This window comes from Brienomyrus brachyistius, chromosome 14, assembly GCF_023856365.1.
Source record: "Brienomyrus brachyistius isolate T26 chromosome 14, BBRACH_0.4, whole genome shotgun sequence".
Classification (NCBI taxonomy): domain Eukaryota; kingdom Metazoa; phylum Chordata; class Actinopteri; order Osteoglossiformes; family Mormyridae; genus Brienomyrus; species Brienomyrus brachyistius.
The window spans coordinates 22,518,890-22,534,960 of NC_064546.1; the positions used below are offsets into that span (position 1 = coordinate 22,518,890).

The 16,071-nt window shown below is 51.8% G+C and overlaps 2 protein-coding genes across 4 annotated transcripts; one reads left to right on the forward strand and one right to left on the reverse strand.

Annotated features, from left to right (window-relative positions):
- Window positions 1-6: 6 nt before the first annotated feature.
- gdf7 (growth differentiation factor 7) lies at window positions 7-5,099 on the reverse strand. Its single transcript, XM_048975231.1, has 2 exons — window positions 4,368-5,099; window positions 7-1,743 (listed from the first exon to the last, which is right to left on the reverse strand). The coding sequence occupies exons 1-2, from the start codon at window positions 4,693-4,695 to the stop codon at window positions 818-820; spliced, it is 1,254 nt and encodes a 417-aa protein (XP_048831188.1). The 5' UTR covers window positions 4,696-5,099; the 3' UTR covers window positions 7-817.
- Window positions 4,061-15,211, forward strand: hs1bp3 (HCLS1 binding protein 3). Of its 3 annotated transcripts, none has more exons than XM_048975232.1 (7): window positions 4,061-4,134; window positions 7,587-7,752; window positions 8,281-8,488; window positions 10,020-10,239; window positions 12,720-12,910; window positions 13,124-13,256; window positions 14,284-15,211. In XM_048975232.1, the coding sequence occupies exons 1-7, from the start codon at window positions 4,082-4,084 to the stop codon at window positions 14,540-14,542; spliced, it is 1,230 nt and encodes a 409-aa protein (XP_048831189.1). In that variant the 5' UTR covers window positions 4,061-4,081; the 3' UTR covers window positions 14,543-15,211. The 3 variants fall into 3 exon arrangements, with proteins under 3 accessions (XP_048831189.1, XP_048831191.1, XP_048831190.1); XM_048975234.1 differs by lacking the exon at window positions 4,061-4,134 and adding an exon at window positions 5,851-6,105; XM_048975233.1 differs by lacking the exon at window positions 4,061-4,134 and adding an exon at window positions 6,175-6,904.
- The last annotated feature ends 860 nt before the right edge of the window (window positions 15,212-16,071 follow it).

The window sequence follows — 16,071 nt, forward strand, 5'->3', positions numbered from 1 at the left end:
ACAAGGTAAACAAACTCTACATGGACGATGATGCATTTTAGCTGACAATCTATGCTTTTAAATAAAAAGAAAAATATGCTTCTAATCTATAGTCCCCTAATTTGTTTTATATACCATTCAGTTGTTGATGTCCCAGGTGTTTACATGGGTCTCCCTACTGACATCTGCGCAGGAAACATGTGACTTTAGTTATTGGTAAAAGTTCTGGATGACAGCTGAGAATCGTGATTATTTGACTTTCCACAGAATGTGGACAGACGGTAAAATCGACATGAATGCATACAGCTGAACATCGTCCGGTCCTGCAGGTCTGTGACGGCAAAGCAAATTTAACGTGATGTTTCTGAGCTTGAGGCTCCTCTGAAGGCCATTGGGACTTTCTCCTGGGAGTTACGGCCCGTACGCAGAATCCTTTCCGGGTGATGTGAATATGTTCAAGAAACACCGGTTAAGATCATCCGTTTTTTTTCTGTGTGTGCAAATCATATTTAAAACATGATCCATCTCTCAGGAAACACAGAGGGAACGACAAAACCAGGAAGACGTCCACGCGAGTGTCTCATCCCAGCGACGCCACCTCCGATCCTGCTTTTGGTATCAACCAACACGGGGGGACGGGATTGGTCAGACCCCCGCCCACCTCCCTGCACTTGTACAATCAAGTGAGCGCAAGCAGAGCGCCTCCTGTCTGTAGTCGCGTGTTACGTCACATCTGCCCTTCCAAACCAGCCTCTCCCCCCCCCCCCTATTTTCCATGCACGTGTCAGAGTGCGAGAGGGGCCGTCTCTCCATGTGGGCTGTCGGCCAGCGCTGCCTGCTACCTGCACCCACAGCTCTCCACCACCATGTCCTCGTACTGCTTGTAGACCACGTTGTTGCCCGAGTCGATGTAGAGGATGCTGATGGGGCTCAGCTTGGACGGCACACAGCAGCTGGGGGGTGTTGACTCGGGGTCCATGGAGTTCATGAGCGTCTGGATGATGGCGTGGTTGGTGGGCTCCAGGTGCGAGCGCAGCGGGAAGTCACACACGCCCTCGCAGTGGTACGCCTCGTAGTCCAGCGGCGCGATAATCCAGTCATCCCAGCCGAGCTCCTTGAAGTTCACGTGTAGCGGCTTGCGACTGCATCGTGTCTTCCGCCTGCCAGCCCCGCGGCCCCCGCCTCCACCCATGCTGCCGGGCCTCCCGGAGAGGGCCGTCCTCCTCCGCCGGCGCCGCCTGTGGCTGCGGGCCTCCTGCGCACCCTCCCTGGACCGCAGGCTGCCAAGCGCCTTCATCTTGTCCCGAATCTCCCGGAACAGGTTCTCCTTCCTGCGGCTGCGGGAGAAAGTGACCAGCAGCGCCCTCTCCTGGGGCTGCCGCCACCTGCGACTCAGGCCCAGCGCCAGCGGGTGCACAGCCGCCTCCGTCGCCTCAGAGATGACGGCCATGTCGAGGCACAGGGGGGAGCCCCTCCCCCGAGGCAGCGTCCGCACCGCGGCCCACACGTCGAACGCCTCCCACTTGGCTGACCCGGTGTCCAGCAGATCCACGGTACGAGAGTCCAGGAGGCGCCTTGTGGCGCCCCCTTCAGGGCAGGTGTAAAGCAGCATGCGGTACAGGTTGCCATCCTGGGACAGCGCCAATGGCAAGTTGGGTGGAGGCCTGCGCAGGATCCGAAGCTCGGCGCCCACCAGCTCATCCGCCCTGGAGAGGCTGGAAATGTCAAACAGGTACCGCTGGCCCGGTTCTGCTGAAGGGTGGTCTGTGGGGAGAGATGGGAAGGTGTCAGGGGGTGGTTGTCATGGCAACCACCAGAAACAGCAGCAGACATAACCTAGACCCCCCCTCCCGAAGGGAGACCAAACATGGAGCAGGTATGACAGAGGGGGCTGACCCAACAGCGCCCCCATGAGCCTTGCCCCCCCCCCGACAGGGGAGTGTCTGGCAAGACAGCGGAAATCGGAGTGATATCCACACCGCCGCCCCACGCCATATTTCTAATGAATGGGATGTGAATTTGGGAGCACAGGTGGGAGGGCTGGTGTGTGACCGGAATGTTCCACATGATTTACTTAACAGAGTACAGTCCAACGTCACCTGCAGTCTAGATAAACCCAGAAAAATGTGGAGCTCACATGTGCTCCTTCCCCCCCCCCTAACATGTGCCCTGCTGATGTGTTTATTCCTCACTTCCCATGCCCCCCCCTCCCCATCTGATTTGTACACTGGCCACTTTGTGCCGCCCAGTTCAAGCTGTAACCTGGTATCAGAGATCAGGCTGGGGGCGCATTTTCGAAGCGGGGAAAGAGGAATTTGCAGGCATCGCTGCATGGGCTGTGTCTTCAAAGAGTCAACCCCCCTCTCCCCAGAGTGGGGGGGGGGGGTCACATGCACCCCGATGCAGGCAGTGGCTGAGCCTTGTGGTAAGAGCGTGACGGGCTGGAGCAGAGGACAGCCGGAGAGCTTGGGAATCGGCACTGGCATCAAGCACCTGCTGTCCGGTACTATGGACCAGCCCGGTCCAAGGCGACAGCCAGGACCGCAGAAGGTTACTGGAGTTCAGCCCAATAGCTCAGCAGCAGACAAAACAATACGGCTGTTGAGACACTTGTCTAGTTCTTTCCTCTCACACGACCCCCCCTCCACCCACATAACAAAAAAAAATAAAATACTGTGAATTCAATTCAGTTGCATTAAATTTTATCAGAACCTTCAGTCCAGCAGAATCATGGATGCATGATGGGCTTCATGTGAAGACCGAGAAACTAATCCTACCCCATCATCTGGGCTTTCGATAGTTCTGTGACCCCCAGTAGAACGCGTCCATGCCGAAAGGAGAGTCCCAGTTACTCCCTGCACACCGGCCGCTAAATTGGGGCTTGTGCGTTCCCACTTATACAGCAATCGGGACTGCGAAACCACGTGATAATTAGAAAATATTAACGATACAAGCGAGCTTTTAATTAACGTCAGGAAAGGCGAGAGTTTACAGTATTTAACGGGACTGTTAAATCTCCAGCAGTAAGTTTAGAGCCGGTGTTTCCTTTAAGTGGAAGCGGAGCGACACGTTGGCTAATTGTAAAAATATCCTAAGCATCGTTTACGATCAGATTTCAGATCCTCAACATTTACATAAAATACGACTTTATTATGCTTTAAACTCATTTTATCATTTTCTCTTAAAGTGTAGTTAGTAACTAAATTTACTGGCATATTTACTTGTTTTCAGTTCACTGTATTGTTATTTCTTTTTATAAGGGATGGGCAGTCCGCCCATCTTTCACTTAAACTACTAAATATGAAATATCCGTTGTCCACTGTAAGTAACCTTTTAATATTTAAGTATGCGGAAACATAAATATACAGGTATTTTTCATTTTATTTTAAATTGACAAATAAAATTATGCATAGTGAATACTGATGTTTTTTACATCCATTGAAATAAACATCGCGAGTGACGGTCTCTATTTCAGCACCAGTTTTAAATTAGCGCAAACTGCAGTTTCTCCGTCTTTATCAGCAGCACCTGGATACGAGGGGAGGCAGCGCTTAGGCTCAAGGTGCCACTGCGCTTTATTTATCGCAGATGTTGGAAATCCGAGACATTTTACTTCATATTTCAATGGAAGTATTTAAAGTATTTAAGAAACTGCTGGTGTCAGAGGATTAAAGGGGGCCGCTGTTAAACGATTTCATAGTGCGGCGAAATATGAACGTAACTACGCGTGAAATCCAGCGTGGTGCCGTTACTTTGGTATAAATAAGTGCGCAAACATTTGCTTTGACACCCCAGTGCTTATTTTATAAATACGTTTTACAAATGCCAAATTATGGATAAGAAAACAAGTGGGAGAAGTAAATTAATGTGCGTTCTGTGTATTTATGTTACGAAAAGCCTGAGTTCGTAACGCGGGTGTGGGTTTTAAGTGGAGACAATGAAAGAACAACAATTATACGTGCGTATGAAACACTGCGCTTTAATCGGATTTAATTACTAAAGGCCAACAGACGCGAATGAGCCGGGAAACGCCGCTTATTACGCGCAGCCTGGGTGACAGAATGGCGCTGCATCCATAACACGCTTTAAATTGGTTTATTTAATGTCAGAAACGCTGCAAAGAAACAGTGACAGCATGGGTCCGGACGGAAAACGGTACGCAAGTCTCTTCTGTTAGATAAACGTAACGATGTACTTTTTACATATCAATGGACACGTTAATATTTTGCAGACACCTCTTACGGCTGCAGTTATATTATAGAAATAAGTCTGATTTTTTTTGCACGGTCACAGAAATATGGTGCGAAAACTACTGGGAGAGTTGGTTATCTCCGAAGCCGGGACCAGGGCGACCTCCCGGCCAGTCGCCCCGATCGATCCGCACCCACCTTTCCCTTGGTCCACGAAGCTGGTCACGGTGTTGGCATGCCTGGGTGACCGGGAAAGGCTGCCGTTGGCTCCCCGTCTCTCGATCCCAGACAGGGTCCTGTACAACGATATCATGTATTCGTGAGGCACCACGGTCCCGTTTCTCGGAGCGTCGCTCCTGGACGCCGCTCTCGCTTCTCCTCCGCTCCGTTCCTCCAGATGTGCGGCCAGCCCGTTATCACCCACGCCGGAGGGCTGCTGCGGGGATCCCAACACCGCCGCTTCCATAAAATTCCCAAAGTACAAGGAAAACCATAGGAAGGGAGCCGCAGCCTTCGTAAGATCCATTTTCAGTGGTGTCTGGCTGAGAATGAGAAAGTTGGAGGGCTTTGATGACTGGAAACTCCCCTTTGCTCTTTAGATTGTGTTAATATCACTGATCTGACTGACACTGAGTAGCTGTATTGCCTGTTGCGCAGCGGTCAACCAGCGCCCCCAGCGACTACATTCGCTTTTTATATATTTTTAATCAAGTTACTACTTTTGTCTTCTCTGTCCTACAAACGGTGTCCCCCACGCCACATATAACGCTGTAAAAGAGGAAGAGTCGCCGGACCTCCATCCGCCGCGGCGGCGTCGATTGGACCGCGGGCGTGCGGGGATGCGCACTCTGACTGCATCTTCCTGCCCAGATGGACTATTTATAAGTCCGAGGAAGGGGATCCGTGCAGGCAGACACCACGAACAAGGAATCAATGTCACCCGAATGTGCGTGCTCACTGAGCCGCGGGCTTGAAAGGGAAATCCCCCCGCCCCCCCGGAGTGACAGTCAGAGGGCTGTCTGAGAGCCGGGTGGAAAATCACAGGCGTGACCACCCTGCGAAACCTGCCCTGGCCGCCCACCAAACACGGCCTCGCCGCCCCGGCGCTTGACAATAGCTGCTGGCCCGACACACTTTCCAGCTCCATCCCAGGTGCGAAGCGAAATGCCCCCAGAGCCGGGCGGGGAGCGCTGTCTGTGTGTTACCCCGCCGCATATCTCAGCATAGTCATATAAAATATCACTGGATAATATAAAGCAGATCCGCTCACACTGGAAAAGACCTCGTCAGTTGTTTTTATTTTATATTTAAAAGCGTGGTTCAAATATGATTTTTCCTTCTAATTCAATCCACGCGGTTTCATCCAACCGCTGGTGAACACACACACAATACAACTAATGCATAGCAACAACAATTAAAATATAAATCAATATAATCCTTATTTTCAGTTTCATTACTGACCTCCTACTGAGGATTCGCCTCTAAAATAGATCTTGGGACCAATACCTGAATCAAGCCCCGGTCTCGCACACGGTCCTGGCTGACTTGTGGTAAGTCCTCATCTGCATGTGTTTGTCGCCCTCTAGTGTTCAACGCAATCGATCCTTCTGTCCTGACACAGGCGACTGATCGAAAAAACTTCGCTTATTTAAATTGTCGTATATTTGATTACATTCATAAATGGTTTTCCAGTAAATTGTGTGGATTAATGCCAGCTTGATAAATAGTTCTTATTAATCGCTTGTGTCATTATTAATGTGCTGTGTATTATGTCATGTATAGTGCTAAATGCTTATCGTTGTACGTAGTGCGTGTGTGTGTGTAAACGGGGCAGTGCGACTGCGTGCTGTTGCAGTGATACAGGTGTAATAAACTCCGTCTGGTGATTAAACCCATTATAATGGGCGTCAATGGAAGGAAAAACGTTTAACGTAAGGTAAAGTCCATATTCCTAGTATTTCGGTTTTGATTTTTTTTGTCAGGTGAAAGTCTTTATGACCAGATATGTCTGTGAGAAATTTGGTGATTTTTGGTGGCTGTTTTGGTACATTAAGTTACGTTAAGCCTTTTCACATTAAGCGTTTTAGAATATCCCAACCCAGATCTGTCTCTGCTGGCTAATTATTTGCGAAAATTGCTCAGCGAGCCAATATTACAAAATGTTCGCGTTAAATTGCTTTAGTAGTGACATATAGTGCGCAAATACTAAAAACATCTAGGTGTACAAGAAACTCATATTTCTGCAGTATTTGCAGGCCACAATTGATATATGAATACATAAACAATTCAAGTTGCCGGGGGTGGGAGGGTCCTGCCCTCCGCTGCACGGCGTAGCAAGTTCGAATCCTGCCGACTTGAAGCTTTTGCTGCCGCTTAGGAAGCACGAGGTGCCCGTCTGCGCCGCCGGAAAGTGCGTCCTAAACGTGCACAGGGCTGGGAAGTTTATAGACCTTCAAACGCTTCCGATACCGATACTCCGCCATTTTCCGGAGCCGGGAGGCCCGCGATTCGGTTCCCCCACCCCGTCAGCAACCTTTGGCCGCTTTCTCGGCGAGGCGCCCGGCGAGCATCCCGTGACCGGATAGGAGACGTCGGACAGCTGCGTGACTCTTTGCTGAGCTCGGGGGGAAATGCACGTACGGGCAGCGTAAGTGCGTCTGCTTGCGATCGAGAAGCTGAAACACGAGCGATCGCGGCGGCTGCGGCACGATGCCGGACGGGCTGATCACCAGCAGGTAAGCAAAAGGAAAAGTTTCCGAAACTTTGTTTCCGGGACGTTTATCCGTCGCGTAGCCCAAGATGGAAGCCCAAGCAGGCGGGTGCAGTAACTCGGTGCGGCTGAAGCAGAACAACACATCGGGAAATTAGGGAAAACTCCCGCTGGACCAGTCGGCAAAATGTCCAAGAGGGACCCCCCCTGCTAGACAGCACATTCCCTGGGCGCCATTATCGCCAGTCCGCCCCTTAATACCACAGTTTTAATGCTCCAACGTTCAAAGCCGTTTGGCCCATAAGAGTCACATGCGCGCTGTAATAAAGGCGTTATGACGTCTGGCCGAATCACAAAAATGTTTATTATTGACGTGTGTACTCATCTAGGTGGATTTTCGCGCAAAGCTCAAGCATTTGAACTTTAAACAGTGACATATGTGGTACACTATTCTTATGGTGGCTTGTGAGATCCTCGTGCGTAGATTTTTCTCGAATTACTTTCAATCAACACTGCGATCTGTGGATGTTTACAGGTCCTCGGAACCCCCGTCACCCACGGTGCCAGCAGACGGATTCTGCTTATGCTGCCTATAGTCTCCCCCCTTAAGGAGCCTTCTTGCGAGTGCAGTTCTACAGATTTGCTGGTCATAACACGCTTCTTTCTCCTCCGCCCGGCATGCTCCCTCCATCGGCCGCCCCCTCCAGGCCTCTCCAGAATGAGACCACGGGCATAGACCTGCAGGTGCCGCTCTTCCAGGAGGTGCGCGGCTCCATGATGACCGGCCACGTCCAGTACCAGATCGTGGTGGTGACGCGCCTCGCTGCCTTCAAGTCGGCCAAGCATCGGCCAGCAGACGTGGTCCAGTTAGTGGTGAGAAACAAGTCGCCCCGACTTGTTTATTTCATTCAACCGTCGTTGGCTTCTTATCTCGCATGGCTCACACCCCCAAAGCGCCTGGTCAGCATTGCCTTTCCTCACTCACGGGACGATTTGCCGAAAGTTACCTCGATCTGAGCGTATTATCGGGGCTCCTTTGTAAATGTGCGCATGTGTGACCTCTGTCCACATGGTGGCGATGTTGCCACGCAAACGAACGGCTTGGCCTCCGTGTTTAGGGTATGAGACCCCGAGTTCGCGCGACGGCAATAACGTCACTGACTTAGCATGAAGAGAGCACATTTGACGTTGTTCCACAATATGTCCGTGTTTTAAATATAACTAGATATATTGCCGATGCAGATGTTTGTGCACATGATGGTGTGTTTCTGAAGTAGAGCCATATGCATCTGTTTGGGCCTGAACCACATCCCAGTTCCCTCCCAGTCGACCTGCCCTGCTGCTCTCATCGGACTGTGGATTGTTATCTGCCTCTTAACGCTGCTGTCCATCCGCTGGCAGGTCTCCAAAAAGTACAGTGAGATGGAGGAGCTGTACTGCAGGCTGGCTGCATGCTACCCCGCGGTCCCCTTGCCGGCAATGCCCCGGAAGGCCCTCTTAGTGGGCGAGACGGAAATCCGCGAGCGAAGGGCTGCCTTCGACGAGCTCGTCAAGTTCCTCTCCAGACACCGAACCCTGGCCACCTGCCCTGAGCTCCTGGGCTTTCTAGGTAAGAGTGCAACACGGGCAAACAGAAACTGGTCTTCCTCACACTGCCCTCGTCATTGCCATCGTGTCATTGCATCTGTCATTCGGCTGTGACTGGCTTCATGTCTTGTGTCGCAGGGCCCCCTGGTGGTTGACAGATGGCCACTATGCTCAGAGAGTAGCCATTAGTCCATGTCAGCCGAAGGAGAAAGATTATATTGATTCTGTGATGTCCTGTTGTGCTAGGGCCTGTCTGTCTGGGCCTCTGTCATGGGGTATGTGCTGGGGGGCGCCCCCTAGAGGAGATGGGCCTGCCCGTTGGTGCACATTCTTTGGGTCTCAATCCCAGACTCTCTTTGTTGAAAGTTAGCAAGTCAAATGTGTGTGGGAGGCATGATGCATTTATATGGCTGAAATGGAAGGTGGGGGACACTGGGGGGGGGGTGGGCGGAGCCCTTTGCTGATGGGCCGTTTTATTGGGTGTCGGGGGGGCTAAATGGCCAGCATTGCTGATCAGCCCATGAAGACATTGTTTGCCGGGGGGGCAGAGTGCGCTGGATCGGGTGGTAGCAGCACCACTCAAACCATGAATTTATGTGGGGGCCCTAACGTTTGGGGGGGCTCCTGTTAGGCACAAATGTTCACTATACTGGCGAGGAGGTAGAGGGGCCCTGAAACAGCAATCCGGCCCCTGACCAGAGAGCGGGCTTGGGCAGTGGAGGCTCCCCCCCCCCCCCCCATTATCTCTTTGGCTCTCGTTCTTGTCCTCCGCCGTTCACCATTCAGGATTCGCCGATTCACCGGGCCTGAGATGGAACCTGTTCAGCTGTGTGTCTCCCTAGAAGTGAAGCTGCAGCCCCCACCAGGAGCCCCCACCAGGAGCCCCCACCAGGAGCCCCCGCTGCGCTGAAATGCGTTTCGTTTAAAAAAGAAAATGGAAGAACATCGACGTGAAACAGCGCAGGCTGAATATTTTATGAGGAAATGGATGTCTTCGCGAATTATCAGGACATGGTTGCACCTAAATGTGTGACATCAAGTGGAATTGAGTGTCCCGTTTAGGGAGGATGGTGTTTGCTGTTGGGAGTCGACGTGCCGCACAGAGAGAGATGGCAGTTGCGTTTAGCTGATTCACAGAAGATGCTATTTTGGTAACAGAGATAAGATGGGGGAGAAGCCCCAAGTCGGAATAAATAAGGAGGAAGGCTTCCTGTTGGAGAACATCACTGCTTTGTAAAGAGACCTTCATGCGGTTTGGCTTCCACCTTTCCCACTAACAACTGTTGCTGAATTTTCAAAATTTGTGGCTTAGATTGAAAGCCCAAAAAGATAAACGTGTGTGTCTGTGTGTCTGTGTCTGTGTGTCTGTGTCTGTGTGTGTGTGTGTGTGTGTGTGTGTGTGTGTGTGTGTTTTCTTCATGTATACATTTGTAGAGCCTGTTTCATGCGTGTCACTTCCTGCAGTGAAAATGAAAACTTTACTCAATGCTTCTGTGAGCAGCAAAGGGTTTCTGTGTTTTGCATGTTGTTGTTTTTTTTTTAATTTGCTTCAGGAGCAAAGATGACTGAGGTGGCTGACAAAACCAGGAACGTCCCTGACGAGGAGGAGGAGGAGGACAGAGACGCGGTGGATTTTTTTCAAACGGAGGAGGTTTCCACAGCGGAACTCACCGCAGGGCCCAAAGTGAAAACAAAGCCCGTCACCCCGGTGATGCCCGCTGAGGAGGAGGAGGAGGAAGAGGAGGAGGTTCTGGACCCACTGGGGATCTTGCGGTAAGATGGTCGCTCCTGTACAATGCTCATGTTTCTTACTCTGTCAGGATTTTTAACGCAGGTGGGTGCCGCTGTTTCTGTGCCCGGGCCTGTGGGCATGTGCTGAACCAAACCAGCGCTGTGGCTGGGCACTCTGGGGCGGCTCACCGGGCCTCGGCTCACCGGGCCTCGGGTTTATGCAGCTTCCTGCCACAATGTCTGACTTCTCACCTGATCTGAGCTTTTAAACCTTCGTTCATTTTGTTTTCTTTCTTCTGGCCAGTCATGCCGGGTTCTGGCTCAGCTAATGCCGATCCATCCAGGTAACGGCAGATCCTCAGGCTTCCAGGCCGGATGGCATGTGACGGCTGTGGATACTTTATCCGCACTGTTGGGGGGGGGGGGGGGCAGTCCCTAGGTCCGTCCCTAGGTCCGTCCCTAGGTCCGTCCTGTAGCACTGAGATCTGCTGTCCTCACCCTGATAAGAAAGGAGAGAGTCTATTCAGACTATTCATAGACATTAATGCATTACCTCATCGATAGACAGCCCCCCCCCCCCCCCCCCCCCCCCCGCGCTGTCCTGGGCGACCTTGGACAAGGGTGTACAGTGTGGAGACTCTGAACCACTGCATCACCTCTTTCCCCTGCAACAGGCCCAGAAACCTTAAGGGCGGAGCAGCAGGGTGCTTGTAGGTGAGAGGAACAGTGCTACTCATCACTGCCCCCTGCTGGTGGCTATGCTGTGCCACAACGAGTTGCTCTAAAGATGAATCGGGGTGAGGATCAGTCCCGGAAAGCATTATTTATTCATTTAACAGAGAAAAGCAATATGCAGGTGAGGATCAGAGAGCAGTATCAACCAGTGTCCCTGAAGCGGTTAGGGGTATGCGCTTTGCTAAAGGGTGATATGATTACACTGCCTGCCGCTGGATTTGAACCTACAACCTTCTGGACATAAGCAGTGGTCTCCAGCCTGCTGAGATACGCACCATCGGCAGTGAAAAGCGCTTGGAAATCACCATCCCTCCTAGAGTATTCTCAGGATTGGGCAAACAGAGGGAACTGGGCACATGCCAGACTATCTGCGTTTTGTCTGCGATGGTGAACTAACTCTAAGCGGGGAGAAAGCCTTTCCCGGGAGGCTAAATGTCAGGCTAATGATGCTGCCCGATGCAGCAATAAATATTCCTTGATCCATTCAGCCTTTTCCCCGAAAGGTTATTCTGGGATGCGCCGCGGTATGCTGGGAGACGGGCCGAGGAGGACAGCAGGAATGGCTGCGCCCACAGGACAGCGTGACCTGGGCACTGTGCTGACTGACCGTTTTGTGTGTCTCCAAAGGAAGGCAGCTGCGTTTTTATGTTCTTCGGTCATGAACTCTGGCTCTGTTCCGGGCCGCCACGTCCTGGTTCATTTCAGCGGCTCGTAACGCGGCATTAAAGTCGGAGATTGACTGATGTATTCTGTTCGCGGGTCTGGTCGTTGTCAGGTGTTACCATAGTAACCATCCCCTAATACAGCAGGGTAATGGGGACTGCGTTTAAACTCCCTTAAAGGATTCACTGTTTGTTTTGTTCCTTTGATGCTGCCCTCCCCTCATCCTCATACTGTACTTAAAAACCGAAATGTTTGGTAATTCTGCCTTGTTCCTGGATGTGTGTGTGTGTGTGTGTGTGTGTGTGTGTGTGTGTGTGTCTGTGTTTTTTTGGATCGTACAAAATGTTCCAAATCTGAGGAGCGCGTGCCGGACTGAATCACCTCGGCCGCTCTGTCGTCTTCGGCCTGCTCCTCCCTTCGTTCTGACTCCACCCACAATAAGCCTGTCCTGGTGCCCCCATGCAGAGACTGTCAGTGGCACATTTTGTTAGAGCGGACTTCCTGTCTGCATTGGGGGGTAGCTGGCTCTGGGCTCGAGGCTGACCCCAGCTGCTGGACGTCGACCTGCATTTTCCTTCTCGGCTGCCAGACGTTGTCCGCTCACTTTTCCCAGGCTGAAGAAATGTCTGGTCACTAGCCTGTCTGCTGTAGGAAGTCTTGACCCTGAGTGGGGGGGGGGGGGGGGGGGGAGGTGGGGTAAAGGGTGATTCTCCATGCGCACCTGTCTTATCCCGGAGTTCGTGTGAGGTCTTGAGGACGTGGTCGAACGTCGCATGACTCCGTGTCTCTCAGATGAGTGATTCGCCGTGCTGTTAGACCGAGGTTCATTCCAGGGAAAATTTGGTGGTGATTCAGCTGTCGGTCAGGGGCAAGAACCCCTCCCCCCCCCCCCCCCCGAACAGGCGACGGGGGTCTCTGAATCGGCAGCCATAGGTTCCTGTAGCTTAACAGTCGAGCATCTCCCTGCCTTGTCTCAGCTGGAGCGTCGCGACTCAGACACCGGTTTGTCGGCCCTGTACTGGCGTCTCCATCCAGCATCCCATCCTGGTTTTTAACACTTTTTCTGCTGCCTGTCTTCCTTTCTTGACTGACACTCTAACACTGTGCCCCGCCCTGCCCTACAGCTCCAGGAAGCCAAAGAAGGGGCTGGTCGCCGATGCGGCCAGTCAGCTGGAGAAACCTGCAGCAAAACCTGCAGCAAAACCTGCGATGGCCACGTTCTCGCTCTTCGATGACGAGGTCGACCCGGATGAGGACCTGTTTGGGGCAGCAGGGCGGCCAGAAGGGGGCCAGGCTGCCCCCTCTGCCAAGGGCAGTAAGTAGATCCGATGAGGGCCTCAAACTGGCTGGGGGGGGGTCTCCATAGCACTGTATGGCATAATGAGCTTCATCTTCTGCGTCCTACATCCTGAATGTTGTACATTTGTTCGCATGGATGACGTGCTGATCACGTGTGACTTATTCCCGCCTCACTGTCTCCCGGGTGGATGTCAGCTAGTTCACCTGTCCGCCATTTCCATGGTTATAGGCTCGCTGAGGCTGTTCGAAGACCCCGATTTGGGTGGGGCCGTGAATGTGGGCGACTCCCTGCTTCTGCCGACAGCCTATGAGGTGGGCGGGGGCGGAGCCAAGCCAGATGAGGATGTAGAAGAGCTCTTCAGGTACTGCACCTGGCAGGATGTTAATATGACCTTTTAAGGGTTTTTGGTCACAGTCGACTCAAATACTGACAGCAGATATATTGCGTGAACTGGACTATACAAGTGGACAGTTTTTGGTCCTTTAAATCCCTCTAGTCGTACCTCAGTGATTAAAGAACCAGTGAGAGACTGATTTCTGCATTTAGCTAAACCCACTTGTTATTGAAGTGACTGTTCACAGCGGTAAATGATTGATTACGTTCACCAGTGATTTAATTCTCTCAGGAATGGGGTGTATTTTAATATTTTAATCTGTCAGGCTGTATTGGTAACATTGTGTTCAACCTAAATGAGGTATCACCGAGTCCGTGGTGGATGGGTGGGTGCGACTGGTTTAAACAGTGTGACTGCATCGGACACCCATTCAGTAAGCGGGGAAATATGAAGCTGGACCCTAGCTGAGTGGCCGTCGTTCGAGGTGTGTGTGAGACCCCAGGACTGGAGAGTGAGCCTCATCATGAACCCTGCATTAATTGAACACCACCGTTCTCTAACACTCTCGTTCAATGGTTTGTCCCAAGTAAATGTCTCGCGTCAGCTGACCGCTTTCCTTACCGATGCCAGAGCTTCCTCTTATTCTGGCAGCCGATCACAAGCCACAGGAACCTGCCATTCTCCCCCATGCACCAAGCCACAGGAACCTGCCGTTCTCCCCCATGCACCAAGCCACAGGAACCTGCCGTTCTCCCCCGTGCACCAAGCCACAGGAACCTGCCGTTCTCCCCCGTGCACCAAGCCACAGGAACCTGCCGTTCTCCCCCATGCACCAAGCCACAGGAACCTGCCGTTCTCCCCCATGCACCAAGCCACAGGAACCTGCCGTTCTCCCCCATGCACCAAGCCACAGGAACCTGCCGTTCTCCCCCATGCACCAAGCCACAGGAACCTGCCGTTCTCCCCCATGCACCAAGCCTCATTGTCTGTCAGCCCTGATGTTCTCCAAGGTGAGGTTGTTACTTCCTAAACCCAATCTTCTTTCTTTCATCAGGGTGGAGGATACCTTGGACAAGCTTCTGATGGTAAGCAAAGGGGAGAAACCAGCCCTCAGCCCTAAACCGCCCCCCAAACCCAAGCCGGCGCTGCCCAAAAAGCCCACGTCTGTGTCCCAGAATAGTGCCGCCCTGGTGGCTGGTCCCGCATCTGTCTCTGCCCCAGAGGCCAAAATCCAGACCATGGGTCAGATGGACATCCTGCGATACATCCAACAAAATGAGGCCACCACTGGTGATGACCTGGACCTGTTCTGACTGAGAAACTTTTGGAGGAACAGACTTTTTGGTAGGTTTTAATCAGAATGTTCTCAGACCTGCTCGGGGGAACAAGTCCGATGTGGGGAGGACGGTGCTTTGGTCTGCTGCCCTTTCCTTTCGGAACCGAGGCCCAGGAAAGGCTTCAGATTCTTTGAGCGTTGGAGGAATACACAATCTTTTGGCTAACAGCAGAGTAAAACGAGGAGCTCGTTCTCATGACGACTGAGCTAAGAACAATTTTTCTGTTTTTAAACCAGTGTGTGTTATGCAAAAGAGTAACAATAGAGGTATTAATCATAAATGAATGATGTCAGATTTTTTTCTTTTTGCGTTCCTCCTTCAATGCCTGTGAAATGTTTGCCTCTGTAACCAGTCTCTCTAAAACTTGAGGAAGAGTGGATGAGAGTCTCGCCTTTAATCTGTCTGATGTGGCGGCTGGCAGAGCGAAGACTCGACGAAAATGGGAATCTTCCTCCTAACCGTCACGCTGATCAGACTGTTTCTTTCTGTCCTGTCAAGACTGAGACAAGGCTTGTTTTTACTCGGGGGAAGGAAGTTTTTAGAAGGACTTTGAACGAACCTACAACGCAGACACCAGAGACGTCTGAAGGTCAATGGTGTGTGTTTTTTTTTTGATGATCAATAAAGTTCAAACTGATTTGATAACGAGGGGTGTAAGTGTGTTCGAGATGGGCATGTCTGTAAGCTGCCAAAATGCAGCATCGGGGGAGACGAAATGGCAACCCAGGGATCAGTAGAAACCAGCGGATTAATTGCAGGTTTCTAGTTGTGAAGCTGTCACAGGTACCAGAGCTTGAACGGTCTAAGGAGCTTCGTTCCAAAAAGCATTTTCTTCCATATCAAAAATGGCCCTCAAATGCCGGCAAAGTTATTTCTGACCCTCCTGTCATTGCTCTGCGTGTTTGTATTTCGAGTAACCATGAGTCCGTTCTTCCTTTAGCTGATGTTATCTGAAAAGCACTGAACGTCTCGGAGCGCCTGAACTGGGGGGCAAAGGACTCGTCTCCTGGACTGACTCCCGCTGCAGCATTTTTCCGGATGTCTCTGCGATTCTGCAGATGGCAAGCAAGTTCCTGAAACCTGAGAATAATTGGGTCATTTGGGAAGGGGGGGGTTGATATGCTGTCTTTGGTCTGTCTTTAGTGCATAGCTGTTTATCTCTGGCTGTTCCTGCTCCTTTCGGAATGAAGGGAATGTTGCCCCAGGACCGTGGCCCTAATATGTACTGATCGGATCGTCCGAGCCAAATGCCGGGGGGGCAGCAGCGTCCAGTGACACACGTGGCTGTGTGTTCCCTGCCCCCCTACCCCCCCAATTTGTTAGGGGGGGGGAGTGCTGATTACTTCCTTGTGTGTGTGTTGCCATGCAGTTGCCGATAGCGAAAAGGTTAACTTCTCCATTTCTGGGAGTGAGTTGACTGCGGATGCTTATCTTGATGGGGGTTTGGATGGAGCACAAGAGTCAAGCTCTGGGTGCAGCTCGACCTGCTGGCACAGCAGCAGACA

What these genes read in the sequence shown, in the direction of transcription:
- hs1bp3 (XM_048975232.1), top strand. Translation starts at nt 4,082, where the DNA reads ATGTCAGAAACGCTGCAAAGAAACAGTGACAGCATGGGTCCGGACGGA. An exon ending in ATGGGTCCGGACGGAAAACG is followed by an intron (nt 4,135 to 7,586) that starts GTACGCAAGTCT and finishes CGCCCCCTCCAG; the next exon opens with GCCTCTCCAGAATGAGACCA. An exon ending in CAGACGTGGTCCAGTTAGTG is followed by an intron (nt 7,753 to 8,280) that starts GTGAGAAACAAG and finishes ATCCGCTGGCAG; the next exon opens with GTCTCCAAAAAGTACAGTGA.
- gdf7 (XM_048975231.1), bottom strand. Translation starts at nt 4,695, where the DNA reads ATGGATCTTACGAAGGCTGCGGCTCCCTTCCTATGGTTTTCCTTGTAC. An exon ending in CTTCGTGGACCAAGGGAAAG is followed by an intron (nt 1,744 to 4,367) that starts GTGGGTGCGGAT and finishes CTCTCCCCACAG; the next exon opens with ACCACCCTTCAGCAGAACCG.